Genomic DNA, 24,683 nt, shown 5'->3' with positions numbered 1-24,683 from the left:
GGGACCGCAGAGCCTGAACTGTGAGCTGTCTGAGCCCCACCCCATCCTTCCCACTTGCTGGGCCGTCCACTGCGGTGAAAGTCCCGACGCTGACCGATGGGTGTGTCTGTGCAGCTCCTTGGGAAGGATTCGTGCAGCGCAGACCTTACGAAGCTCCTGGTGAGAACGCTGTGTGCGCCCTCGAGCGTGGGCTTCAACGTCGGGGACTTCCCGGTGATGGACCACCTCCCCAGTGTGTGTGTGGGCCTTTTGAAGGCCCTGAAGACGTCCCCGCACTGCGCTGCGCTGGAGGCGTGCCTCAGGGAGGAGGTCATGACACGGAGGTGGGGCTTCCAGGGCAGCCTCGGGGCGGGGTGGGGGTGAGGCCGGGGCACAGAGGCCCCTCCACGGCTTAGCCCTTAGGGCAGCAGACGGCCTGCGGGTGGCACCGAGTGGTCCCTGCGGCATTGACATGCACCCTAGTTTGCTCAACCTGGGTTTGCTGTCCAGGACCTCGCAGTGGACTGGGGCACCGGGAAGCTAGTAAATACATTGCAGCAGGACGCACACGGTCTTCAGTGTCCTGTAGCATCATGAGACCGGCACTCACCTGGTTTCCTTTTGTTTTCCCTGCACGGCCAGCATTGAGGAGCTCTGTGCTGTTGACCTTTATGGCCTGGACGCTCACGCTAGTAGGGCCGAGCTGGCGTCTGTCGTGTCGGCCTGTAAGCAGCTTCACAGGGCTGGCTTCCTGCATGTTATAGCACCATCGCAGGTAACTGTGCCGGTTTGTTTTACATTTCTCTTAGCTCATTATGCCAGTTTGTCGATTTATTTATAGCCTTTTAAAAATATCCCTTAATGTACAGAGCATGCCGAGATAGAAATTAGAGAAATACTTGCTCCACACGTGGCAGTGTGGCCTAGAGTGTAAATATGACAGTAAGTGTAAAAGTTTATTAATGTACAATGAAAATAAAGGCCACTTGAATATTTCCAGCACCTTCTGAAGACCTTTAGGCACTAGCTCCTCTTGTGCCTGTGTGGCCAGGAGTCAGAGGCACGTGAAAGTGTCCCTGGCAGTTGGGAGGCAGTGGTCAGTGTTGGTGAGCGTGGATTTGTATTAATGAAAGCTGTGAGATTGTGGTTTTCTATGTCGTACCTCACTGTTGGGTATTTCAGTGTTGCTCTATTCTAGTCTGCAGATCAGCCGCATTCTCTCGGCACAAAGCTTCTCTCCCTGGTTTATAAAAGCATAGCACCTGGAGTCGAAGGGCAGTGCCTGCCCTCACTGGACCCCAGCTGCAAGCGGCTCGCCAATGGACTTCTGGAGTTGGCCTTTGCTTGTGGAGGACTGGTAGGAAAAACAGCTGTGTGCACGTGTGCTGTCCCAGTGATGTCAGGCATCACTCACATGCAGCGTCTCTGAAAACGGGAATTTAGCTGGATAACTTCTTAGCTGCAAAAGGACTATAACTGATTTATCAGAGATGACTTTCTAAAAGTTTTTTTTTATTTTTAATATAAAAGGAGTAGAATGACCTTCTTAAGCTGAAGTTTTGTCTATCCCAGTTTATTTCCAAAAGGCCTTCAGGCAGAGAGCAATTTGTGACTGCAAAGCCGACCTGTGTTGACACAGTGGCCTCTGCTTCCCCCATCCTGGGCAACTCTTCAGAGGCTGATGTGGGAGAGGCCCTGGAGGAGCATTCCAGATGCCCCACAAAGTGCTCAGGGCCTTCTGAGCTGTGCAGGGCTGGCCTCACAGTCTCTCTAGCTGTGGTCCCCCAGTGCACCCACCTCCCCTTCTCGTGCCCCTTTGTCCACTGAGTGCAAACAGTCCTCAGCCTTCCTAGACTCTCCCCTCAAAGCCACAGCCACGAGATTCTGTGGAACACTGAGAGACACGTGAGTCAGGGAGAGAGTTCTCGCCCAAAGTAAGACCTGGAAAGTGGAGCCATGTTGAACGTCTACAGTTAGACCAACCCAGGCCTCCCAGGACCAGGCCCCTGCTGACTCTGTGTTCTCTGCTGTCGGAGTTCACAGCCGCCCAGGGAGTCGTGTGCCACAGCCCTTCTCTTTCCTCTTTGCAGTGTGAGCACCTGGTGGGTCTTCTCCTGGACACGGCGGTGGTGTCCATGCCATCCTCAGGAGGGTCCCAGAGGAACATCATCAGCTTCTCTCACGGACAGTATTTCTACAGCTTGTTCTCAGAAACAATCAACACTGAACTGTTGAAAAATCTAGATGTTGCTGTATTGGAGCTCATGAAATCGTCTGTGGATAATCCCAAAATGGTAATGGATTTTTCCTTTTAATACAGTATATTTTCTTTAGTAATGCTTATAAAAGGGTTGCTGTATGCCTGAAATAATACATCAGTAAAACAAAGTGAGGGACTTCCCTGCTGGTCCAGTGGTTAAGACTTCGCATTCAAATGCAGGGGGGTACGGGTTCCATCCCTGGAAAGGCCGGCCTGCCTTTTCATCCCCACCGGCCGCGGCTGGTGCTGATGTGCCATGATCCTCCCTGTTCATGGCTTCCATGGTCTCGAGGCTGAGCCCTCATTTCCCACGTGTTCCTGCTGTAGTCCCTTTGCCCCCTCAGATTGAACCTGTGCAGATCAATATATTTTTTTAATAAATTTATTTATTTATTTATGGCTGTGTTGGGTCTTCATTGCTGCGTGCAGGCTTTCTCTAGTTGTGGCGAGCGGGGGCTACTCCTCGTAGCGGTACGCGGGCTTCTCATTGCGGTGGCCTCTCTTGTTGCGGAGCACAGGCTCTAGGCGCACGGGCTTCAGTAGTTGTGGTGCGTGGGCTCCAGTAGTTGTGGTGCGCGGGGCTCTAGAGCACAGGCTGAGTAGTTGTGGCGCATGGGCTTAGTTGTTCCGCGGTGTGTGGGATCTTCCTGGACTAGGGCTCGAACCTGTGTCCCCTGCATTGGCTGGCGGATTCTTAACCACTGCGCCAAGGAATTCCAGATCAGTATTTAATGTATAGTTGACTTGTTTGCTAAACACAAAATTTTGAAATTTAACTTGGTTGGTAGACAATCAAAAATTAACTGTTGGAAGGATCATTCTAAGGGAGAGGCATAATTTCCTGCTGAGTTAATAAGCTTTTATTCCCAGCAGTGCTAGTTGTCTCTTGTAGGGGAAGATTTTGTAGATTGCCCTAGAAATTTGTATTTTTAGAAGTTTGAAATAAAATTGCAGTAGACCCACAACACTCAGGAAATACAGCATTTCGAGCTTGTAAGCTATTCAGACTTACGGGGAAGAGACCATACTCATTTACCTCCACCCCTCCCTAGGTCCCTCTAAAGTGATAGAAACCATACTCATTTACCTCCACCCCTCCCTAGATCCCTCTAAAGTGATAGAAACCATACTCATTTACCTCCACCCCTCCCTAGATCCCTGTAAAGTGTTGTTTGGTTTTTTGTTTTTTTGAAAGCACAGTCTTAAAGGATACAGAAAAGGAGAAAAGACAAGAGTGACAACATTCTGGAAGCTAGAAAGCAAAAGGACAAGCAGTAACAGACTTCAGAGTCCGAGAAGGCTGCAGTGGGGCCTTGGTGTGCAGGCGGCCTGGAGCAATGGGGGGATCGGGTGACTGTTAGCCGGCTCACGTGGCCTCGCCCTGTCCTTGCGGGGTGCAGGAGGCTGAAGGCGCAGACCCTCTTGTGTGGGGGACCCTGGGCATAGTTGAGGGTAAAGATACCTTTTTTTCTGAAGAAACATCTTTAGTGAAGATTAGAATCACAGTATATAACCCAAGTATTTAAGCAACGTAGTGAAGTTTGAAATGCTTTGAACCATAGCAGAAGCACTGCACTGCTCCAGTGGTGAGAACCCACTTTGTACTTTTATCCCCAAGTCTAACGTTAGTTCCTCAATTCTTCTGATCTTGGTTTCCCACTGATTGTTTTTGAACAGCCAGCGTGTTTCTGGTGTATGCCGTAGTTTTGTGTTTTGCCCATTTTTCTCTTGGGTTGTATTTTCTTTCTTTTTTTTTTTTTTTTTTTTTTTGCGGTACGCAGGCCTCTCACTGTTGTGGCCTCTCCCGTTGCGGAGCACAGGCTCCGGACGCGCAGGCTCAGCGGCCATGGCTGACGGGCCCAGCCGCAGATGTGGGATCTTCCCGGACCGGGGCACGAACCCACGTCCCCTGCATTGGCAGGCTGACGGGCCCAGCCGCAGATGTGGGATCTTCCCGGACCGGGGCACGAACCCACGTCCCCTGCATTGGCAGGCAGACTCTCAACCACTGTGCCACCAGGGAAGCCCTGTATTTTCTTATTAATTTGTAAAATTTTTGTATACTAAGTGTAGCAGACCTCTGTCTGTCATGTATGCAGAAAATCCTTTTTCCTACTGACCATTTGTCTTTCTCAGTTGGAGTGTTTATTCCGTACAGAAGTATTTGGTTTTATATAGTTAAAGAAGATACCAGTCTTCTTTTCAGTTGATCTGTTTTTCATGTCATACTTAGAAAGGCTTTCTCCATCCCAGTATTATCCCTAAAATCTATCTGCCCATGTTTTCTTCTGTTACTTTTATAATTTCTTTTTTAAACAAATGGAAGTAATGCAAACAGCACTGTAGAAATATTTTTTCCTAAATAGATATATACTGGACAAACATTCATTCACAAATGGATATTTTCCTCATTAATTCAAGTTTCTAACTTTTTCAGATCCGAATCTCTGTACAAATTTAGGTCGGAGGTTGTTTAATTTGTTACTTACCTGTTTTTCAGCCAGTACCACGTTGTTTTAATTTCAGCAATTTTAAGATACACTTTAACATCTGGTAAGGCAGCGTTCCTTCTTAGTATTTTTGTTTTTCAGAATTCTTCAAGCTGTACTTACACATTTTCTTTAAAGTGAAATTTAGAATCATTTTGCCAAGTTTCCTACAGCCCTCTCCACAACATACAGGGATTTTGAGTGGTGATACAATGTGTATAGAGCATATTTAAACCAAGGTGACGTCTTTAAAAAAATTAAGCCACGTTTTCTATAGTATGTCTCTCAGTTTATCCAAACATTTATTCATGTTCTCAAATCTTTTTGAGAACTATTATGTATTCATACTATTATGTAGGATGTTATAATTGTATATTGATTTTGTCTCCTGTATCTTCACTAAATTTTTAGATTAGTTTTAACAGTTTTTTGGTAGTCTTGAGGGTTTTCTATATATCCTATCCTCTCCAGATAGAGACTGTTTTGCTTTTTCTGAGTGAAAGGATACCTTTTATTTCTTTTTCTTGTCTGACCGCTATGACTAGAACTTCCAATATTATGTTGAAATTACGTTGAATGAAAGTGGCGAGAGTGGGCATCCTAGTCTTTTTCCTGACCTTAGAGGAAACGTTTACAGCTTTCCGCTGTTGAGTATGATGTTAGCTGTGGACTTGTCATATATGGCCTTTATTATGCTGAGGTACATTCCCTCTATACCTGTTTGTTGAGAGTTTTTATTATGAATGAATGTTGAGTTTTGTCAAATGCTTTTTCTGCATCTGTTGAGATGATCGGATGATTTTTAACCTCTGTTTTGTTACTGTGGTGTATCACCTTGATGGATTTGCGGACACTGGACCATCCTTGCGTACCTGGAGTAAACCCCGCTTGGTCACGGTGTGTGGCCCTTCTCATGTGCTGCGGAATTTGCTTTGCTCACACACTGTTGAGGATATTTGCATCTGTGTTCCTCAGGGATATTTCCCTGTAATTTTCTTTTCTTGAGGTGTCCTCGTCTGGTGTTGGTGTCAGGGTGACGCTGGCCATGTAAAATGAGTTTGAAAGTGCTTCCTCCGTGCCCCCCTCCCCGCCCACTTCTTTGGCAGAATTTGAGAAGGTGTTAGTTCTTCTTTGATTGTTTGGTAGAATTCGCTATTGAAGCCATCTGATTCTGGACTTTTGCTTGTTGGGATGTTTTGATTACTGATTCAATCTCCTTGCTAGTAATTGGTCTGTTCAGATTATTTCTCCATGATTCAGTCTTGGTAGGTTGTTTGTTTCTAGGAATTTATTTGTTTCTTCCAGGTTGTCCAGTTTGTTGGTGTATAATTGTTCCTAGTGGTCTTTTTTATGATCCTTTGTGATGTAAGGATACCTTCTGGGGAATTAAGTGAAAGCCTGTCCAAGTTCTGAAACTTGAGGCTTTAGGCCATTTTCTTCAATTCGGCTCTCAGAACACAGTCAGCTAGATACACCCTCAGGCAGGATTTCAGACTGTTCTGAAAAGCCTAAGAGAAAATCAAGATACCGTTATCCTAGCCCAACTAGATCTACTTCCGGTGTCCTCACTGCTGGTGAGCCCTGCCCACTGCTCACGCTTCTGTCTGTTCCTCAGTGGGTACCGACCACCGTGAAGCACCAGGCACTCCAGGAAAGGGCTTCTGAAAGGACAGGCAGGGAAAAAGCACTTGAAACAGAGATTATTCAGTGAGATGGGGGTGTAAAAAGAAAGAAACTTCAGAGAGGTGAGAGAAGACACTGGATCCATGAAACAAGCATCGCTATTAAGAAAGAATATCAGAGAACAAGGAAGAAAATTTGTGAATTAAACATATGCATCACAAATTAAGGATGAAGTGGATTTGGAAGACAAAATTCAGGAACTCTCACGGAGAGCAGAGTAAGGTTACAAATCGGAAAACGGAGAAGCGACGAGGAAACTTGGAATCTGTCTACAAGGTCCAGCTCCATGGCCTCTGCCCCTGACATACAAGGTCCAGCTCCATGGCCTCTGCCCTGACAGAGGACGAGCCAAGTAGAGGCTTCATGGATAACGTTTCAGGAATGACCATTCTGAGTTCCAGATGGAAAAGGCCGTCGAATGTCCCGTGCATTGTATGGAAACAGCTCCACACGCAGCAGACTTCTTGAAAATTTGAAACCTTGGGGGTTCCCTGGGAGAGAAGATCCTGAAAAGTTTCTCCAAGAGAAAAAACCCAAAGGTCTTTCAAAAGGATCAGGAACCTGGATGACGGTTGTCTTTGCAACAGCGGAGTGCAGCCTGGGAGACAGTGAGCCAGATTTCGTGCACAGTTTCGGAAAGAGTACTTCTCACCTGAGTGGGAAGGATTAACGATTATGAGTGAGAGCCGAGTGCAGGTGTTTCAGGTGTGCCAGGTCCCCATGGGGGTCTGTGTCCTGTGCTCCTCTCGCTGGGAAGCTGCCGGGGGAAGTTCTCCACCGAGATGGAGCAGAAGCCGGGAAAAAGGAGGGCGTGGGGTCAGGGAAGTTTGCCGACGAGTCTCCCGGGGGCAGGGGGTGGTGACCTCCACTCAAGACCCGGACCGGTGTCCCTGACCCTCCCGAGGTGGCGCCCCGGAGATGGCTCACAGCCTCCCTGACGCGTTCGCACGTCTAGAGGAGACGTAGTGAATTTGGGAGAGCTTGATGACAACAGTGACAGTCACGATGAGAACAGCTAAGGGGTGGGGGCGCTGGGGCGCTGTCCCTCTGCCAGGCGAACGCCCACGTACAACTGTCTGTACAGTCGGCCCTCGTGTCCACGGATCCCCCTCTTGCAGACCGCGCGGCGCTGTAGTGCGCGTTTCCACGTTAAGTGCACCCACGCGGTTCAAACCCGAGTTGTTCAAGCGTCAAGTACTCACTTCAGGGAGATCAAAATGTCATGTGAGGAAGGAAATGTGTGCTAGTACCCAGCTCGGATCATCTGTGAGCGGAGCTACCTGTCACAGCAGCAGGAATATTGAATTAATCTAACCGGATTTAGGAGATCACTGTTGGGAAGGCAGTAGGACAGGAGATGTGCATGTACCTCCCTGTGCCCTTGCGTGCCCGTGTCCATGTGTCCCTGCGTGCGTGTGCATGTGTGTGTTTCACTGTGCGTTTCCGTGTTTGCACGTGTGTGTGTGCTGTTTCTAAGCGTGTGTGTGTCCCTGTGTGCATGCCTGTGTGTGTGTGCATGTATGAGTGCATCTGGTGGTGATGGTGACCAGAGAGAGCTGATTTCCCCTGCCATGGAGAATGGCCCCGACCAAGAAAACAACAGATAGCAGTTTAAGCATTATTTCATAAAGGGGACCACTGTGTGCCTTTGTGGGAAAATTTACATGTTAAAGTGCTGTGTTCAGATATGAGGAGTTGTGAAGTAAACAGCTGTTCTAGGAATAGCATCTTCATTTTCCAAGAATAGCTTTGAAAAATGACAGTAAATTCTGTTGCGTGTCTGTCAGCCTTGATGGTAAGAGTTTTTCTTGCTTCACCCCGCTCTGTCTCAGGTGAGCACTGTTCTGAATGGTCTGTTGGATCAGAGCTTCCGGGACCGAGCCAGTCAGAAGCACCAAGGCCTGAAACTGGTGGGTGCCATCCTGCAGAGCTGGAGGAGCTGCGGCCCGTGGTGGGCCAGGGATGCTGCCCCGGACAGCAAAATGGCCGTGCTGACCTTGCTGGCAAAAATTCTGCAGGTATTCTGAGAGACCTTGAAAATGTAGTTGCGTCTGTTGCTTATGTCTTTAAAAATTTGATGGAGGTTTCTTGAAAAGCTCATTTGTTTGACAAATAACTTGGACAATTGCTGATTACTTACATTTTATACTTTTCCATTATTTTACATAATTATCTTTTATTCTCATTTTCATTTCTTATTCTTTATCTTCTCAGTGAAACTTTACATGCGTTGTCTTAGCAGATAGTTTTAAAATATTTCAGAACAGGAATTGTTGAAATGCTGTTGGCGCCCAAGAACAAATGTATAGGTCATTTCTGAAATTTAAAAAACGGAAAAATGCATTAAAGGAAATTAGAGGCATAATGTAGAAATGTGTTTTCATTTTCCCTCCTTTAGATTGATTCATCTGTATCTTTTAATACAAATCACAGTGCATTCCCAGAAGTTTTTACAACATATGTTAGTCTACTTGCTGATCCGAATTTGGGTCTACATTTAAAGGTAAGTGGTTGAAAAGATGTTTTTCAGATTATGTTCTCCATCTTTTTTCCTGTTCTGTATTTTTGTGTATTTGTGATATTTTCTGTTTTCTTATTATGGAAAATTTCAGACATATTCAGAAGCAGAGAGACCAGCACAGTGACGCCCGGATACCCGTCACCAGCTTTTGTGGCCCTCAGTCATCTTTCTGTTAATTAATAACAGAAAATATCTCTCTTACTTTTAGGGTCAAGAACTTAACAGATTTTGTAATTTTAAAGTCCTGTAGTAATTAGATTTTACACTCCAGTAAAGTGTGGCCTTCATGAAAACCATCTTTGTAGTGGAACATGAGGGTATTTCTTTGGAATTTTCTGCTGTATGTGATTAGTCAGGTTTCACATTTCTCAACACGAGGAGGTCTGGGAACTGACCTGCTACCCAAGGGAGGAAGGAAGCACACCGAGTGCTCTGAAGCCCTGAGTTCCGCAGTCGCCCCGTAGGGTATTCACGATAGTCTTTCCTCACAGAACTCAGGCAGCGCGCTTCTAGTAGAGGCTGCGTTTGCAGAGGAGATCCACACGCAGAGTCAGGCTGCCCTGTCCTGTGCTCACACGGGACAGCCCTGGCTCAGCCTGCGAGCCCGAGAGTGGAAGCCGAGGGCCGGGATGCGTCTTGCTGGTGGGTTTGATGCTGCCGAGGAGGTGTCCTGAAGTGGGCACGGAGTCCACACGTGTGGTGCTTTCTTGGCGCAGTCTTTAGAAAGCAGTCGTTGCACTCGTGCAGAATCCCTAAGCCAGTCTCATGTTGCGCTCGCTTTGCAGGGCCAGGCTGTGATTCTGCTCCCATTCTTCACCAGTCTCACTGGAGGCCATCTGCAGGAGCTGAAGCACGTTCTCGGGAAGCTCATTGTTTCTAATTTCCCTATGAAGTCTGAAGAGTTTCCCCCGGGGACTCTGCGGTACAATAACTACGCGGACTGTATGAAAAAGGTTAGTTTTTAGTAGTTGCAACTAAAATTAAGCACTGCTTGTTTCCTGTTAACATTTCTTAGTGAAAAGAAGTTAGTGAAATATTCAGAGTCAGAGAGTGTTCTAACTCGAAGGATTCATTTTACCTCATTTTGAAAGCTTGTCTGTGGGGGCCAATGCGTACCTGAATCCTTTGGGGCTAATTTTTCTCCCATTTAAAATTTGTGAAATATTTTATGTGTAATGTATAAGCTTTGAAGAATAATACCGAAGAGAGCTAAGAAATAGAATATCACCTATATGGTGCAGTTTCTGAAGTTTAGTTGACTAGTGGTCATTTGAGAAATATCTAGTGGGTATCACTTAGTTAATATACAGCGTAAGTTCCCGAAACACCGGGGGCTTAGCCAAGAAACTAGGTTCTCTCCCTCCTGTACAGTTCTAGATCCTCTACAGGGACCCCGTCTCCTTTACCTTCTTCTTCTCTGTCGTCCCCCACACGTAGCATCTGCCTTGTCCAGGTTGGCTGATCCAGCTCCTGTCTTGTCCCTTCTAGCCAACAGGGGGGAGGAGAGGGCAGGAGAGAGCATCCCTTTCCTTTAAGGGCTTAAATCCAGACCTTGCACGTATTAATTCTGCTGATAACCCACTTGCCACATACAAGCAAGTGAGACTGTGAATGTTCTTATTTTGGGCAGCAGTATACTCAGCTAAAACTCAGGGGCCAGCCAGTAGGGAAAACGAGAGAATCACCATTGGAGGGAGGGTAGGTGGTGGTCGCCCATACTCGTGATGGACTGAACCCTGGGCTCAAGAATACTAAAGATACTGTCTTTATTTTCAAGGAGCTTATAGTAAAGTAAGGAAGAAACGATGATTAAAACACACTGTAATAAGTGCCAGGGTAGAGATACACATACTCTCCAAGGATGGCTGCACCAGTGTATCCCGTCCACATGTTTTTATGATGTGACTTTCCGTCACATGGGGATAAAAGAGACGTCATACGTTTTGAGCAACGTAGTCTGATTTTTCTCCTGTTGCGTATGGGTTGTCCTTAAGGACTCACTAGTAACAAGAAAATAATGCAGTGGAAGTGATGCTTGTGATTCTAAGTCTAGCCTTAAAAGGTTTCCAGCTCATTCCTGGGTCTCTGGTCTGTGGGACCCAGTCACCATCCTGTACAGAAGCCACGCAGCCACACGGAAAGGCTGTTTACAAACCACCCATCCACATGGGTTCTCTCCTCCCTACCCTGATATGACTTTTTTCTTTCAAACATGCAGAGAAGTTGGAAGAATAGTAAACAAGCATCCATATAACCATCTCTTGTATTCAGCAGTTAACTTTTTGTCACATTTGCTTTGTCTGTGTGTGCGTGTGTGTGTGTGTTTTGACTGAAACACTTGCGAGTTAGCTGCAGACATCCTGGTGCTTCACTGCTGAATGTTTCAGCAGCAGTTCCTGAGAGGCAGGCACCACGCTGATACTAGGCCCAAGAAAATTCTCGCTGCTCTCAGACCTTGTGCTGTTTCGTCCATGGTCACGTTTCTCCAGATGTCCCTGTGTTTGGCTGGATTTTTCAAAACAGGATCTAAGTAACGATTGGCTCGAATGTCATGTCTCTGGTGTCTTTAAATCCAGGACTGCTTCACCCCCATCCCTTTTATTTCTCTGCGACACTGGGTTTTGGAAGTAGCCCGAGCGCGTCTCTCGGATGCTGTCCTGTTTGTCTGATTGCTCCCTTGAGGTGCGTTTTGGCTTTCCTCACCCTCTGTGTTTCCTCTAAACTGGAAGTTAGGCTTCAAGCTTGGCCGTGAGATTCAGGCTAACCTTTCTGGCAACAACCCCACACCTGGAGGCAGGTGTCGTGCACGTCCCCTTGTGAGCAACCTCGCATCTGGTGGCCTGGTTGACGTGGTAACCTCCTCATTTCTCTGTCGTATGCTGTGTTCTTTCTGCACCATCATGCTGGTACCATCTGAGTTTCCTGCTCCCCAGCGATCTGCCAGCAGATGGTTGTCACGTCCACAAAGGTTCTGGGTAGATCTTTAGTACTTTCCCTTAACGTAAATGCAAGTGCAGACAGTCGCGGCACCTTTGAAGAAAGCTTCCAGTCTAAGAAAGATGTAAACCAACAGGAGAAAGGAACTCAGAGGGAGCAGAGGCAACAAGTCGAGATAAGAATGTCGAAGAGACTGTTCAGAGCAGCTTCAGAGAGGAGAGACAGTATATCAAGTGCATGAACTAGAACAAGAAAGCGCTCTTGGAAATTAAATACACGAAAGAAAAATTTAAAAACCTTCACCAAATGGAAGATAAGATTGCAGCTGTCTCCTAGAGAGTAGAGCAAAAGGACATGGAGATGGAAGATGGGAGGTGAGATGAGAACACTGGACCCACAGCCTGGAGTGTGTGTGCTGTGCAGTGAGGGTGGTGTGAAGGGCGCACGCTGCCGCCCCCAGAGGGCCCAGAGCCGAGGAGAGGCGTCGTGGAGGTGAAGAGAGGGCCCCAAACACTGTTGGAGGAAGAATATCTGCAAAACTTTTAGAGAATCAAAACTCAAATATTTAATGAACATTGTTATATGCCAGGCATTCCATAGCTGCAAAAATGACATATATTAGCATTTGTTAATCTTTGTGAATTGTTATAATTTGCTTTCCCTTTTTATTTGAACTGTCAAAAAACAAATCCAATGCAATTATCATCATCATCATCATCATTATTATTGGTGTGTGTTTCTTCTCTAGCTTCTGGATGCATTGGAGTTATCGCAGAGTCCCGTGTTGCTGGAGCTGATGACAGAGATTCTTTGTCGGGAGCAACAACATGTGATGGAAGAATTATTTCAATCCACTTTCAGGAAGATAGCCAGAAAGTGAGTCATTCCTAGTCTGGGATTCCAGGAACCATATGTGTGTTATTTCTGTGGGAGATTATCATCTCTGTCCTTGAAAACGATGAGTGCATTATTTCAGTAGATGCAGGTAAAGTTTTGACAAAATCCAGTGCTCATTTACTCATCGATGATAAAACTTGGAAAAGATCATCTGTGAAAAACCAGTAGCCAACAAAATATTTCATAGTGAAAGACTGAATTTTCCTCCAAAGTTGGGAACAAGGCGAGGACGTCTGTTCTTTTTTATCCAACATAGTCCTGGGGGTTCTAGCCATTGCAGTCAGGCAAGCAAAAGAAATAAAAGGCAGTCAACTTGGAAAGAAAGAAGTATAACTGTTCCTACTCACAGATGGCACAAGGCAGAGAATCCTAAAGATCTACAAGAAACTGTTTGAACCAATAAACAATCATAGAAAATTTGTCGGATTCAGAATACATAGTAGTCTAATGTCAGTGGTAGTTCTGTTTATGAACAGAGAACGTTTGACACTATAATTACAAATGTAATACCATTCATAATAGCACCAAAAAGAATAAAACACTTGGGAATAAACTTAACACAAGAAGCACAAGACTTGTACAGCAAAAATTACAACCTATTGCTGAAGGAAATTAAAAAATTAAAGATCTAAGTAAATGGAGAGATGGTCCATGCTCATGAGTTGGAAGATGCAATATTGTTAACATGACAGTTCTATTCAAATTGCTAGGTTTAATGCACTCCATATCCAGATTCCAGCAAGCCTCAGTTTTTGGGTACAGGAATTGACTAGCAGTTCCCAATATTTATATGGAAATGCAAAATACCCCTTAACAGCCAAAACAATTTTGAAAAAGAGAGACAAAATGGGAGGATTTTTCACATCCCAGTTCTAAAACTTACTCCAATGCTACAGTTGTCTCTGTGAAAATTAGTTAATATTTTTCAATTTTAGAACTTTTAAAAACAAAACAGAAGTAAATTTCAATCAGTGGCAGTTGTTATTCTTTTTTATGTTCACACTGTTCCCATCTGTGGCAGTGGGAGTCCATGGCGGCCGGCTCCTAGGTTCTTGGGCAGCCTTCCTTAATCTCTGATGTCTTTTACATGTCTTCTGGCTCAGCAGATCACCGCAGGCTCACCTTGACCCAGAGTCAAGCTGTTTCTCTAGAGAGCCCCGTGAAACGGCACCTAGAGACCACAGGCTGGGTCCTCAGTGAACTTAGTGCTACAGGGTTATAGCACTACTACTGGTTAGTGCTGTACTGAGGAATAGTTTTGTTTGTTTTAAGGAAAAGAAAAATATCCTGATACTTTCCTTTCAATCTTAACATTATGGGCTTTTTATTACTTTTATTATTTTTCCCTTACATTGTAGATTTTAATTCTTTTCTGTTCAGTGTTGTTTTTAATAACATTTCACCAGTATTTAATTGCTTTATCCTATAATACACATAAAATATTTTCAAAACTAACACTACCAGTATTACTACTAAGAATAATCATAGCTGGATGAAGTTAACATTTTATATTTTATTTATAATTTACTTAGAATATATTCTCTGAGGATATACAGTCAAATTTTGTGTTCCAGAATCACTTGAAAGTGCTTTTCATTGTGCAGTTATTATACCAATTCATTAGGTATGCTTTAATTCATTTTCAGAGCTTAGAAGTTTTTGTGTTCTTTTTTTGACTTAATTTTCTCATTGAATATGTAAAATACATACGTGATTCGAACGTTAGAAGTACGTGACGCGCTACGTTCAGGAGCCTTGCTTCCCGCTCCTGTCGTCTTCTGCCCTTTCACCTTTTTTTCTACTTCATGTTTTCTACAGATCATGCTAAATCAGCACGTAGAGATCTTCTGCTTTCCTTTTTTTTGTTGTTTTTTAAACAACTGTGTAATTATTCACTGTTTGGAAGTACCATGTGTTTTGAAGCAGCCCCTACTGATGGGCTTTTGGTCAGTCTTCTGCTGATGAGAATAATGGCATAGTGAATAGCCCTGTGCACATGTCATGTTGTATTTTGCCAGTGTAGCTTTGGAGTGGATTTGTAAATGTGAGTGAAAAGGTAAATGCATTTGTGACTTTGCTAGATATCACCACATCCCCTTTTGGAGGCTGTATTATTTGCATTCCTTCCAGCAGTGGATGAAAGTATGTTTCATCACAGTCTTGCCAATAGAGTATATTGTCAAACATTTGGATTTTTTCCAGCGTTAATAGGGGAGAAAGGCTTTCTCAGTGTTGCTCTAATTTGTATTTCTTTTATTATGAGTAAAATGGAACATATATTCATATATTTAATGCTCATTTGCATTTACTTTTCAGTAAACCATCTGTTGGCCCATTTATGCTCTTTTTCTTTCCCTCCTCTTTCCTTTAGGTTTCTGTGTAAGGGCTGTGCGTCTCCACTGCTCTAAGCAGGATGCTCCTTGAGAGAACGGAAATCTAGGACAGTGTCCAGATGAATATTGCAGAGCCCATGTAGATCTAGTGGTGTCCTGCAACCTCACATTTTTGTGACTGAATGACGTTCAAATCCAGTATTTTTGCTCTGGGTCATAGCTAACTTCTGAGCGTCGAGATTTTAGAACTGGAAAGGATTTTAATGATCATTCAGTCCTAACCTCTTATTTTTATAGGCGGGGAAGCTAACGCTATTCTTAATTAATAGATGTATAGACGGACTCGTATACGTGATCATTCATATACCGTGTTACCCAGATGAGAAAACAATGGGCCAGCTGAATTCTCTCTGCCTGGCAAGTAGGAATGGTGGTTCATTACTGAGGAAGAGGCTGGAATTGTCTGATCAGGATTCATGAGTTTCAGGTTCTGGGATACGTGATGATGTCGAGGCTGAGTCTCTTCCAAAGCCTTCCAGAAAGACCATATTGAAAGTAAATGAAAAAAGTTCTTTTTCCTAATGCCTAAATAGGCATGAGGATTTCTGGGGATGAGTTAAAGTAACATGACCTATGTATAAATGCTCCTTGTATTTCCTGGTTTCTATACATATGATCTTTAAAGTTATTTTTCTGATTCATAGTCATTGGCGTTCACTTTGCTTGTAATGTAGTAGGCCGTCATGAAATATTTGTTGCAAGCCTGAATGTGCCTGTGATTTTCTCTTTTTCTTAGGAGTTCATGTGCAACACAGTTAGGGCTTCTGGATAGTGTGTACGGGACGTTCAGGAGGGATGACCTTCCCAGCGTCACCCGCCAAGCGACTGTGGACCGCGTTCTCCTCACTCTGTTGTGGCACTGTGACTTGAGTGCTTTGAGAGACTTCTTTAGCAGCATTGTGGTGGATGCCATTGATGTGTTGAAGTCCAGATTTATAAAGGTATCGTAGTCTGTTATTAAATTGAATGTTAATAAGAGGTGACAGGTCTCCATGGTCAGTGTGGTTAGAAATTGCCATGTGTTCAGTCAAGGGCGTGTGCAGCTCAGGGAGCGTCGCCTCCATGTCTTGGTCTCAGCCTGCAGGCACGTGATGTGTGCGTTAGTTTCCTCAGGCTGCTGTCACAGGGGACCACAGATGTGGCTTAGAGCCACAGGCCTTTATTTTCTCTGGAGAACTAGAAATCAGAACCTGAATAGAAATAGAAATCAGAAAATCTGTATTTTCTCTGGAGACCAGAAATCGGAAACCGTTTCCTGGGGCTGCACTTGCTCCGGAGGCTCTGGGGAGGAGACTGCTCGCCCTGCCAACAGCCTCCAGAGGCACCAGCACCCCTCCGCTCGTGGCCACGGTGCCCCTTCCCGTGCTTCTCAGGTCACTTGGCTTTGTCGTCCTCCTCTTCTGTTTTAAACAGTCCGCCATTTTTCTTCTTTTATTGAAGTGTAGTTGACTTACAGTGTTGTGTTAGTTTCAGGAGCACACCAAAGTGATTCAGTTATACATGTACACGTGTCTGTTCTTTTTCAAATTCTTTTCCATTATGGTTTATTACAAGGTACTGAATGTTTCCTGTGCTATACAGTAGGTCCTTGTTGTTTATCTGTTGTATGTGTAGTGGTTTGTATCTGCTAATCCCAAACTCCCAATTTATCTGCTCCGCCTCCCCTCCCCCTTGGTAACCACCAGTCTGTTCTCTGTGCCTGTGAGTCTGTTTCTGTTTTGTAACTAAGTTCATTTGTGTCATACTTTAGATTCCACATATAAGTGATACATGTGGTGTTTGTCTTTGTCTGACTTCACTTAGTGTGATTATGTCTGGGTCCATCCGTGTTGCTGCAAATGGCATTATTTCATTCTTTTCATGACTGAGTAGTAGTCCATCATATCTGTGCACCACAGCTTCAGCTTCTCTATCCACTCCTCTGTCGATGGACATTTAGGTGCTTCCAGCTTCCGCAGTTCTGTCTAATCTCTCTCTGCCTCCTGCCTGTAAATATGATTGCATTTCGGGCCCACTTGGATAATCTCAGGATCCTTTGCTTCATTTCACCTGTCTCATCCCTTCTGTTGTACTAGGTAACAGTCACAGGTCTGAGGCATTGGAATGTGGGTATCTTTTTGGGGCTATTATTCAGCCTGACACAGTCTAAACCCATTACAACATCAACTTTTAAGTCCAAAACCTCATCTAAATATTATTAGCACCAGTCCCAAATCTCATCATCTAAATCATATAAACCAGATATGGGCAGGTTTTGGGTGTGATCCATCTTGGGGCCAAACTCTGTCCATTTTTGGACCTGTGAAACTAGAAAACAGGTTATTTGCTTCCAGAACACAGTGGTAGGACAGGTATAGGATGATAATTATAGACGCTCCTGTTCCAAATAGGAGAAAATGGAAGGAAGGAGTCTGTTTTCCAAAGCAAGTTTAAAATCTGGCTGGGCAAATCCATTAGGTTTCAAGACCTGGGAATAATGCTCTGTGGCCTGGTGCTCTGCCTTCTGGGCAGAGACTCCATCCTTGGAGTCATTCTTCTTTTTTCTTGAAGGTTAGCAGGTGTTTGCAGCTGAGTAGCTTTGTCTGTTTGTTGCCTGTAGAATTTGGGGAGTGCAGCATCCTTTTTTCCATTTCATTTTGTCTCTGTCCCTTTCAGTTCATCTGGTGTAACATTCTCAGAAACCTTCTGTCTCTTTCATGCTCATTCTGGAGATTCCCTCTGTGAGATAGGAGAGTCCCTTCCCTGTGCGCGGCTTCTGTGAGGTGGCCGAGCGCAGCCGTGAGCCACAGGCTTCGTTTCTTCAGCCATGCCCTCAGGCTTCTCGCCGAAGCATGCTTTCCCAGCAGCCAGTCTCCTGATGCTAGCGTCTTCTACAGTCTGCACGGGCTGAGAACTTCCCAGGTCATCAAGTTCTGGTTCTTCTTGCTTGACTGTTTCTGTCTCAAGTAATTTCTCCCACCTCACATTCTATTGTAAGCGGCAGAGGGGAAGCCAGGCAGTACCTCCAGCAAATTTACTCGGAAATCCTCTCGGCCCAGTATTCAAGTGCACGGCCTGCAAGTTCTGCCTTCCGCACAACTTCAGAAGACTGTTCAGCTAAGTTTTCTTGTTAGCCGCCTACCAAGGATCCTCTGTCCTCCAGTTTCCAAAAATCTGGTACTTACTTCCTTTTGAGACCTCACCAGCAACTACTTTAATGTCCGTATTTCTAATAAAAATATGTTTATGGTGATGGGCATTCCCTAAGACAATATTGGCTTTCTGTTCACTTCCTTCTGAGTCCTCGCCAGCAGTGCCTTTAATGTTGATATTTCCTAACAGTGGTCTCTACAGGGCAAGCTAGGCCTTTTCTGTCATACATGGCAAACATTTTTTCTACCTCTACCCTCTGCTCAATTCCAAAGCCACTTAACGTATTTTTTTCATTTGTTGCAGTAAAGCTCCAGCTCTTGGTACCAAAATTTGTATTAGTTTCCTTAACCTGCCGTAATAGATTACCATAAGCTCGGTGGCCTAGAACACAAGTTTATCCTCTCACAGCTTTGGAGGCCAGAAGTCCCAAATGAGTTTCACTGAGGTGAAGTCAGTACTTGCTGCCACACTAAATAGAACACATCAACACTTACATCCACGTTTTAGCTCTTGGGCTACCTCTTGTTGAAGTGGTTTAACGTCTTTATTAAAATTATTTTCAATGTAAAGGGCGTTGAGTGTTAAATTTCATCTAGTCAGTAAAATACTTTTCATGTTATCTTTTCTTAGCTGAATGAATCTTCCTTTGATACTCAAATCACCAAGAAGATGGGCTACTATAAGCTGCTCGATGTGATGTACTCTCGTCTTCCGAAAGGTGATGTTCACTCCAAGGAATCTAAAATTAATCAGGTGTTCCACGGCCCGCGTGTCCCAGAAGGAAATGAGCTTACAAAGACCCTCATCAAGTAAGGGTTTACTTAATTTCGGATTGTATTTAATTTGTTAATATTTGTGATGCGTATATTTTTACGCATGTATATAATGTGAATAAATGTTTAAACGAATTTTTATAGTTTTCCTATGTACAGACTACTTAGATGGACATTAATTCAGCATGTTATTGGGTAACGTTCTATCCTAGACACATCTTCTATGCAGAGTAAAGCTTTTTCTTTTACTGTGTTTTCCTACTGTCTTTTCTCCCTCAATAGCTTGATATGTTTCTAGTGGTATGATTCACAGTAAGGAGGGATTTAGTGTATTTTATTTTTTCTATCATTCAAAATTAAAGGAGTGTCACATACTTCTAAGCAGACGTTTCGTAACGCACAGAGTAGTCAGATCCATTTCCTCTGAAGCCGGCCTTCTGGTGAGGCTCCTCTGAGTGTCGGGCACCAGCGTGCCAGGTCTCTGCAGGCTCACCTTCAGCTTCTCCAACCCTCTCTTCGCGTGTCCTCCTCAGCGGATGACGTTGTCACCGTGAGCGTCTTGGGGGTTGTGTTATTTTTCCTTCTGAATCTCTTCAACCTCTGCACACACCCTGCCGGCCCCAGAGCTGGTGGATTATGTCCGCGGGGCTCCTGGAACCAGTGGCTCGTGTGGCACTGGGGTTGCTGGTGAAGCGCCTCAGTGGCCTCCTGTGTAATAAGTCTCCCTACCCCGAGGCCTGCCGCTCTCAGCCCCGCTGCCAGAGTGACCGTCCATATGTTACAGGAACCTGATTGTTTTGTTTCCCAGCCTGAAGCCCTTCAGAGGGACCTCGTCCTAGTAGCAGGGGCCGGCAGGCTTCTCCCCTCGAGGGCTGGGCGGTAACCGCTCTGGCTTCCTGGGCCCTGTGGAGCAGCTGGCAGCAGCGTAGATGTGGGGTGGCCGTGTTCTGACCGCACCGTGCTCACGGTGGCTGGCCGCAGCCGGCCAGGCGAGACCGGGCTCCTGGGTGTGGCAGCCACCCCTGCCTCCGCCACTGCCACCCCTCCATGCCCTCACAGTGCCCGCATGCTGCTTCCCCAGGGTCAGTTCAGGCCCCGCCTGGTAGAGCCCTTCCTGCCCCTCAGGCTGGGCCGCTGCCCACCCGGCTTGTTGCAGCCCCAGTAGGTGTGGGCGCCCGTGGGGCCGGCTCACCCCCCTGGATGGACTGACACTCGCCCGGCTGCCCGCAGGCTGTGCCACGACGCCTTCACGGAGAACATGGCGGGGGAGGCCCAGCTGCTGGAGCGCAGGCGGCTGTACCACTGTGCCGCCTACAACTGCGCCATCGCCGCCATCCGCCGTGTCTTCACCGAGCTCAAGTTTTACCAGGGCTTCCTGTTCAGTGAGAAGCCGGAGAAGGTAGGCCCCTCCCGACCGCCGGCCGGGCTGCCCGGGGTCTGCGCCCCCCGAGCCGCGGCGGGCGTGCTCCTCCAGCCCTGCATGCGGACGCGGAGGGCGGGACCCCGGGGTGGCGTCAGCGCCCGGCTGATATCACCACCTGGCACTCAGGCATCTTCATGTGGGGCTTTGCATTCACAGAACTTGCTCATTTTTGAAAATCTGATAGACCTGAAGCGCTGCTACACGTTTCCCATAGAAGTGGAGGTGAGTGAAATCTTTCGTGGTGTTTCCAGGCTACGAACACTTAGCAAATGCTTATAGAGAAACACACACGTTGTGCTGAACATTAACTGCCCAGTACTCACGTCTGCTGTACGCTGTAAACACTGGAAGCTTCTTACAGTTTGACCGGAGATACAATCTCAGGCAACTACAAAAAATTGGTCATGACTCGGGTTTTCCCTCAACTTGTAAAGGAGAGAAAATGCCACTGAAAGGAGCTCTTAGGACACATCCCTGAAGTTGTTTTCTGAAGTTCCTCTGGTCAGTGATGTTGAGATCCACCCCGATATAGGGTTAGGCCCTGGGGGCCCTGGTGGGAGGGTCGGCACATCTCGGGCGCCGGGAGCAGACGTCTTGGGGGGAAGATGCTCTGGCAAAGGAGCCAAGCTCAGGCTCAGTCGAGCTCAGCGGAGGCTGGGGGGCAGCAGCCATTCACAGCCCGGTGGGCGGGAGGGTGGGCAGAGTGAGCGGGGGCTGGGGAGCCGGCTGGTGTTCTGGCCTCCACCCCTCGTAGTCTGCCTGGTGGCTCACAGGTTCAGGCCAGTGTTTGCTTCCCGCCTTGAGCCCTTTTGGAACAAGACTGGGAAGTTCTTTCTAGGCCTGTGTTCAGAGAACTAAAGACATGAAATAATAAACACACACGTCCGTTAAGCCTTCAGACACTTAACCGTGCATTACTTGTGAACTCCGCCGCAGCCGTGAGGTGCTGTGACCTGTTATGACTGTGCAGTCCAGGGAACTGAGGCTTATAAGTGCAGACGGCGGGTCCCCGGGCCTGTGGCTGGAGGGGTGCAGCCCACGCGGGTCCCAGAGCCCGAGGGGGGGCACCAGCTCCTGGCACCCGGCTGGGGTGGGGGGCCTTCCTGAAGGGCGCCCGCCTGTCTTTGTAGGGGGTTTTCAGTGCTTTTAAGTTTCGTTAAAGTTTTTGCTTAAAAGTTAGTATTTGTGATTTTTGCCAGATTGCTACTAAAATAGAAAATATGTGACCACGATTCTAAGAAATCTTAAATTGTCTGTTTTTGCCTAATAGGTTCCTATGGAAAGAAAGAAGAGGTACATGGAAATTAGGAGAGAAGCCAGGGAAGCCGCAAATGGGGACTCAGGTAGGACGTTTTCAAAATGATGAGAAAGATGCCAGTAGTTGGTATTTGTTATATAAATAGACAATACTTTAAATACCCCAGCGTTGAAACTGAATTTGAAAATTTTTATTTTCAAGTGGCAAATGGAATTGTACTTTGAAAGAAATGCAGTTAGTTAAACTTTAACAGCACAGAAACATCTCGAGGTGGCCAGAGGGGGCTCAGATGTGGTATGCTTTTTTTTTTTTGGTACGCTTTTTTAACAAAAGCAAGATTGACCTGCATTTATTTGCTTGTTTTTGGATTATGTTTGTGTGTTATTTAGATACTTTCAGAACCCTGTGTGAAAGTACAGTCCCATCCTACCCCTCCTCTCCTCCAGACCTCACATCGGCTCCCACCTCCCCGCTATACCCATGTCTGCTCCCTGCGTCCCAGGGAGTTTGCTGTGCTGTTCCCCTAGGTGGACTAATCTCGGCCCCAGAGGCCAGCATGGCCCCTTCCTCTAAAGGAAGTTCTCCTAGCCTCCCTGTTTAGAATCAACTCTCTCTCCCTCCACACGCTCCTGGTTTCAATTTTTTGCTTAATTTTCTTCATAGCTTTTTTTTTCTTCTTGATTTGAGGATAAAATCTGGACCAGTTAAGTTCCTTACATTGAATTAGTTAGTTCTCAGTATTATCTCTTGCAGCATTTACGTTAGGCTTTATGGGCAGAGTGTACATCATCAGAATTTTCAGTGCAAGAAGTTCTGTTAGCATCACATCCAAAAACCGGATCTAGTTCGACTTCATGCCTTTGTTTGCCACAGAGAGTAACTGCTCAGTGGGGACAGAGTGCAAGGAGGTCCCCCCGGGCTCTCTTTGCTTGTGGATCCGGGTGGTAAGTGAGAGCCACAGGTTTGACTAACGCCTTCGGTGCAGGTATCCGGGTATCACTTGAGCGTAGAGAAACCCATTTCTCACTAGTTTGAGTAAATGTAGTTCCTTCTCTTTTTGCTTCAGGCGGCCCGTGTTATATGTCTTCCTTGTCGTATCTGGCAGACAGTAGCCTGAGTGAGGAGATGAGTCAGTTCGACTTTTGTACTGGAGTTCAGAGCTACTCGTATGGCTCCCAAGACCCTCAGTCCACCGCCGGCCGTTTCTGGAGACGGGTGATTACTGAACATTGTTGTCTGGGGGGCAAGGGGAGCCTCGGGGTGGCAGGGCGCCGGCCTCTCGTCCTGGGGTTCAGCGTCTGACCCCGCCAGCATGCAGGGCGGGTTCACGTTAGCCGGGCTCCTCCCGCGGTCAGGTCAGTGTTTGCATCAGAGCTGCGTGAGGCCCTCCCGAGAGAGCTGACCGCGCTGGCTGACTGTTGTCCGTTCCCCCTGCCCCCCGCCCCCCGGAGGGGTGTTTGCTGTCAGTGCCCCGGCCTGAGCAGAGCCTCCTCCCTGAAGGGTGGGCTCTGGTGACGGGCAGGGGGTGCACTGGGTCTGACGGCTGCTTTGAGAGGTTGAGCTCAGTCTGTCTTCCGGGGTCCAGCAGCTCACGGGGTCGTCCACAGCTCACGGAGCGGCTTTTCCGGCACAGCACTCCGTTTCTAGCTTGGGCTGACCTCACGCTGGTCATTCTTTCAGAGGGAACCCTCCCCCCAACCCCACCCCGCCTCCCACCCCCTGCCCCGTCCCAGCTCTGCAGGCGGCCCGCCCCGTGAGCGGCCCCTTGCGTGGCGGTGGCTCTGGCTGCCCACGTGCTGAATGGGCCCAGGTACGGCCGCCCGTGGCCACGCACTCCTTTCCCCCCTCTCCGGGGGGCTTGCTGGGTGCGCCTGTCTCTCTCATCTCTCGTGACCCTGGGTGTGTGTCGGTTACTGTTCGGTGCTGAGTGAGCCTGCTGTCACTAACCCGTGACACCCCGCCTCTCTCTTCTGCCCCAGTTTGTAGACGTTACCCATCGCCTGGGGCCAGACACCACGGGCACGGAGGTTGTGAGAGGACTACGTGTCCAGGGCTGTCCGTCTTGGGAGGAGATGTTCTGGAGTAGTTACTGCCACCAGGGCAGACAGAATGACGGAATTCACTAGGGCCTTTTTTATTCCTTTTTCTGCCCACTCTCCACAAGCATTTAGTAGCCTAGGCTGACCTTTATCCAAACTGTGCTCTCAGCGTTTCTTACGCTGTTCTTTCCTGGAAGCCATCTGTGCTAGGAACCACCCAGATCAGTTGTGTGTGTGTGAAATACACCATACGTGTATGTAAAACCTCAGTGCAGCATCACACTTATAAAATGATTATTCCTGCTCTTTTTTCTTAAAAAGGATCAAGAATGTTTTAAAAGTTTTGTTCTATTATTGATTGAAATTTTAGGGGAAATTAAGGAGTTTACAGAGTTTTTCAAAGTACTGAGAAAAATCGGTAAAAATTTATTCTATAATTCTACTTCAGTAGCTCTACTTTCTATATAAAGTGGCAACGAAGAATGATGCAGGCTGCGGCTCTCAAGATGTAGAGGGTCTGGGCCGCCAGGATGCACACGACTGAACTTGGTCCGAAGCAGCGGTGTCTGCAGTGACACCCTGACCTGAGCGCGAGCCTGGAGGAGAGCCAGTGTGGCCGGGGGCGGGGGGATGGGGTACTTCCCGAGGACACGCGGAGACGTGAGGTCCCCTGCGTGATAGCTCTCCTCGGAGCAGCGCGCTGTGGGCCGCCACCTCACCGGCCTCTCCCTCCCCAGGAGCGTCCAGACCCCGAGGTCCCAGGCGACGTGCTGGAGCTGGAGATGGACGAGCTAAATCGGCACGAGTGCATGGCCCCCATGGCGGCCCTGGTGCGGCACATGCAGAGGCTGCAGGCCACTCGGCCAGAAGAGGTGCCTGGGCTAAGCCGGGGCTGCAGT

The 24,683-nt window shown here is 46.9% G+C and overlaps 1 protein-coding gene across 1 annotated transcript in view; it reads left to right on the top strand.

Annotated features, from left to right (window-relative positions):
• Positions 1 to 24,683, top strand: part of PRKDC (protein kinase, DNA-activated, catalytic subunit) — a 151,149-nt gene that overhangs the window by 65,207 nt on the left and 61,259 nt on the right. Inside the window, 15 exon segments of the mRNA XM_032609378.1 lie at positions 115 to 323; positions 622 to 754; positions 1,178 to 1,336; positions 2,070 to 2,273; positions 8,244 to 8,429; positions 8,810 to 8,914; positions 9,718 to 9,885; positions 12,618 to 12,745; positions 15,896 to 16,100; positions 18,922 to 19,100; positions 20,295 to 20,463; positions 20,644 to 20,709; positions 21,758 to 21,830; positions 22,812 to 22,960; positions 24,522 to 24,656. Coding sequence (XP_032465269.1) covers positions 115 to 323; positions 622 to 754; positions 1,178 to 1,336; positions 2,070 to 2,273; positions 8,244 to 8,429; positions 8,810 to 8,914; positions 9,718 to 9,885; positions 12,618 to 12,745; positions 15,896 to 16,100; positions 18,922 to 19,100; positions 20,295 to 20,463; positions 20,644 to 20,709; positions 21,758 to 21,830; positions 22,812 to 22,960; positions 24,522 to 24,656 — 2,268 coding nt within the window.

This window comes from Phocoena sinus, chromosome 17 (genome assembly GCF_008692025.1).
Source record: "Phocoena sinus isolate mPhoSin1 chromosome 17, mPhoSin1.pri, whole genome shotgun sequence".
In the NCBI taxonomy this organism is placed as follows: domain Eukaryota; kingdom Metazoa; phylum Chordata; class Mammalia; order Artiodactyla; family Phocoenidae; genus Phocoena; species Phocoena sinus.
Note: the sequence above shows the minus strand (reverse complement) of the source record. Positions and strands in the feature narration are given on the sequence as shown.